We start from the raw sequence: 4,184 nt of genomic DNA on the forward strand, positions 1-4,184 counted from the left end.
TATTTTCAGTAATCATAAAGTAAAAACTTATGATTTGACAAAGAAAACGTCACTTCCTATTGTCCCAAAGTTGTCAATTAGGTCAACCTTAATAGGTCATATGTTCCTCTGAACATCTATATCGTTTTTAACAATCACCGCTGAGGACTGTTTATAATAATAGCTGTTAAATACTATTAATAACAATAGCGTTTCATAAACCGCAAAATAATTTTAGAAGTCGGTCATACCACGTCAATCCATTACAGTTTTCAACCTTACCATTTTTCAATCCCTCAGATTTTCTTCAATTTTATGTCAATGCACAGGTTTCAAGTCCTAGCTTTTGCTGAAAAGACGTCATATTACACTCTGTTTGTATCAAATGATAATTTAGGGGTTCCGCCATTTACCTACTTCTACCAAAAAGGCTTTGCCACTGAAATAAAAGATTGAGAACCTCTGCTTTAGAGCCTAGATTTGTATTGTAAAACACTTTACATTTCTGTTCGGATTAAGTTTATTATTTTCAATCAGGCGACTTCTATTTTACTCATTAAAAATTTTTACCTAATCCACGTCGAAGGTGATGTTTTAGTTATCTACAGGTGACCAACATATTCTAACCATGGTTGGGGTTCAAGTTTTTCATTTTGTGGGACCGCCACTTAATGAAAAAAGTCAACGCCCAAGGCCGAATTCGAACCGGCACCACCAGCAGACCTCAGGACAATAGACTCGCGCCTAACCCCTGAGCTATGAGCGGCTCGATGAAAGCTTAAGAGCTAGAGAAAAGAAACGCGTGCACAAAATATTTTGTTGATAAAATACTTCTAGAGACTTTCCTTCATTAATTATACTCGTAATGCTGCAGGCTGTGGCCAGAACACTTTTTCGTAGAGCACACAATTTGGCCAATGAAGGATCATAGAATTGGTTAAAAACAAAAAAATGGTGCAGTGCCCGCATCACACAATTTTCACTTGCTATGAAATTTCGTATTTTGTGGTTACTTTAGTTAAAACAGCCGAATATATTTTTTTTCCTGCAAATAATACGACAGTTTAAGAAAAGAAAACGATATAGGGCTTTGTGAATGCGTTCCGACTCGTCTAATTTTCCTTTTTTTTGCCTTTTAATTATCCATTGTTAATTATTGCTAACACAAAATGATAACACCAAAGTTGTTAAATTGTACATTGATTTACCGAGTTTAATCATAATCCTTAAGGGTGTTCTCGAGAAAATAAAAAAAAATGTAAATTCCATTCACTAAAGTATCCAAGTGAAGTTGGTCAATTTCAATGAAAATGTTGCTGTAACATCGTAGGAATACACATACCCTAAATATGTTAATTCAGTTTCGTAGGTCATTTTATTGCGGTTGAGGCTATACAAACACAGACCGTTTTGTGAGACTTAGTAATTAGGACTCAGGGGACCTCACAAATCAAAACATCTATTTCCGTCAAAAACTTGAATTCGAATTTCTGCAGGATGGCATCCCAGAGCTATGGAACTCCAAGCAGGTCTTGAACCACTACAGGATAATAGGGAGAAATCTGCTCTGTCTTTATGAAAAGCTTATGCGACGAGAGGAACACTGGTTGGATTATCGTAAAGCGAATGAACGACTGAGGTCCTATCGCACTTTTCTTTCAAAAGCTGAGGAAACGCTTCACCAGATAGACCTACCTACTGAGGAAAGGCAGAAGATGCCAAAGCACGATTCCGCTGAAGTCAACGGGCGACTCAAACTGGCATGTGGTCAGATCAAGAAAGATTGCCCTGAACCCGAGCTTAGAGTTGCTGCACTAAAAACAATTTATGAGCTATACCCCATAGAGCAATGGCTACACATTTATACCAATGGATCTGCGTCCGGTATTAACAAGGGGGCTGGAGCAGGTGTATCTCAATCAACTTCCAACAGGCATTTCCCGTTGGAGCTGGATGCGATAATTATTATGCAGAAATGCAGGCTATTTGCTTCGCGATTGAATCCGATGACAATATCTTCAGCGACTCCCAAGCCGTAATACAAAAGTTAACAACACCAGGTGCCGCAGGGTCATCCACGGAAGAAAAGTGTAGAAACATGGCTGCTATCACGAAGAAAAGGGAATGGGTCATAGCTCTACAGTGGATATCTGGCCATGTTAATAAACAAGCTGACAAGCTGGCTAAGCTCGGTCGTGTAGAGAACCAGCCTGTTCTACCACTTTCCTACGGACCAGTAAAATCTATGATAAGTTCTTATTGTAAGGACAGGGCAAGCGCTAGACACAAAGTTCAAGCGGACAGAAATAAGTGGGAGAGCCTACTACAAAAGGATAAACGAATCCCCGGCAATCTTAGCAGAGCTGAGAGAGTGGCTTGTTTTTGCCTAATAACAGGCCATGATCTGCTACAAAAACACCTCCATCGAATTGGCATCGTAGATTCCCCGAAATGTCATCTATGTAATATGGGAGACATGGATGGACACCATCTTTTAACGTGTATTGATCTAGAAGATCTTCATCAGGATGCGGACCAACTAAGAGGAAGAGTAAAATTGTATTGGGCTGCGAGAGGGGAAATGGCGTAATGGCCCACTTCCTGTGGCGTAGGGAAAAAAAAAAAAGGATGGCAATATTTCTATACTTACACACATTACATACTGAATCATGGTTGCATGATTGCATTTTTCTTTTCTTTTTTTTCTAATGTAGTATATTGGCAATTACATAACTTAAATTTCAGATGTTTTGTCCACTAAAATCCATGTTTAACTCAAACATAATTTCTTTTAAAAAAAATAAAATTGAATAAACAGTGAAGTCATCACGAAATAAACCATGGTTCAAAACCGTGTAAATCTCTTCTCAGAAACTATTTTTTTTGTCAGAGTAAAAATGAAAAGGGGAGGAAACTTGGAACTAAATACTGCGCTTTTAATTCAATTAATAATAAAATTAAAGAAAGTATCTATTCAGGTGCTCTTCGAAAGAAAGGAAAGTAGAAGGGAGGAGGAGGAAGGAAGTACCTATAACCAGTTCTAGTGAATGTTAGGAATCGCATAACAAGTTCCGTAGAGCAGACAAGCTACAAGAGAACACCAACTGATATTATGAAGAAATTGTTTCTCTTACTCATACCTATTCATTTTGTAGCATAAATAAAAACAAGAAATAAGAAATATGGGTTAAAAATTAAATGATAAAGAAAATAATTAAAATTAATCCCAAGATAACAATATAGGTTTTTGAGCAAGTCTAAACCTAAATATGGTAAAGTTAAAGCCATGATCAGTAGATGAAGACGGCAATTATTCTACATAATGGGGTGTATAGAAAAAAAAAATACCGTTTTTCAACCAAATATTTGTATTATTATTTCTTTCATATAAAAAATAATTATTACTCAAAGTATTGTCTATTGTTATCTACTGTCATTAGCCATCTCCCAACCAATTGCTTATCCCATGCTGATAGCATTCATTGGGATGGCTGTTAAAGAACTCTTGGACTGCAATTTGAATTTCCGCAAAATTATCAATTTTTTTCGTTTGAAGAGAATAGGTCATGAATCGAAACAAGTAGTAATCCGATAGTGCGAGGTCTGGACTATATGAGATGAGGCAGGAGTGTGAACCCATGAAGTCCTTCAAACTTCTCATTGGTTCGACGGGAAGTGACTTCGATCGACAGATTGCTGAGGAGTAAATTCGTGAGGGACCAAGCTCTTTTTTACCTTCCCCATGGAGAGTAGATGGCGAATCACAGTATCATTCGACACACCACACACCCTGGCAAGTACACGAGTACGTATGGACAGATTTGACCAAACAGTTTTCTGCAGAACCTCATCAATATCCACTATTAGTCGCTCGGAGCCCTTCTTCCTTTCCAACGTCGTATCTTCACTGTCAAATCATAAAAGCCTGAATGAATTCCTCCCTCTTCATATTTAATAATTTCACGAGTTGCTTCAGCGGCCTTTTTCAGTAATGCCTTGAAATTACGACAATTTCATAGGACACTCTCATGATTCTTCTTTAAAATAAATAACAAAACTGAGGCTTTTTTTGAAGATGTCGAATGTGATTAAACAAGCTTAGAGAATGCTAAAAAAAATGATTAAATATTGGTAAGTATTAAATAGGATTAAAATATTTAGTCATTTGAAATCTTGAATTTGATAAAACGGTAATTTTTTTTTTT

The 4,184-nt window shown here is 37.0% G+C and overlaps 1 protein-coding gene across 1 annotated transcript; it reads left to right on the top strand.

Annotated features, from left to right (window-relative positions):
* Window positions 1-2,077: 2,077 nt before the first annotated feature.
* LOC136796636 (uncharacterized) lies at window positions 2,078-2,569 on the top strand. The gene has a single exon (XM_067050937.1). The coding sequence runs from the start codon at window positions 2,078-2,080 to the stop codon at window positions 2,567-2,569; it is 492 nt and encodes a 163-aa protein (XP_066907038.1).
* The last annotated feature ends 1,615 nt before the right edge of the window (window positions 2,570-4,184 follow it).

This window comes from Halyomorpha halys, unplaced genomic scaffold (assembly GCF_000696795.3).
Source record: "Halyomorpha halys isolate HHAL.00 unplaced genomic scaffold, Hhal_1.1 Scaffold150.1, whole genome shotgun sequence".
In the NCBI taxonomy this organism is placed as follows: domain Eukaryota; kingdom Metazoa; phylum Arthropoda; class Insecta; order Hemiptera; family Pentatomidae; genus Halyomorpha; species Halyomorpha halys.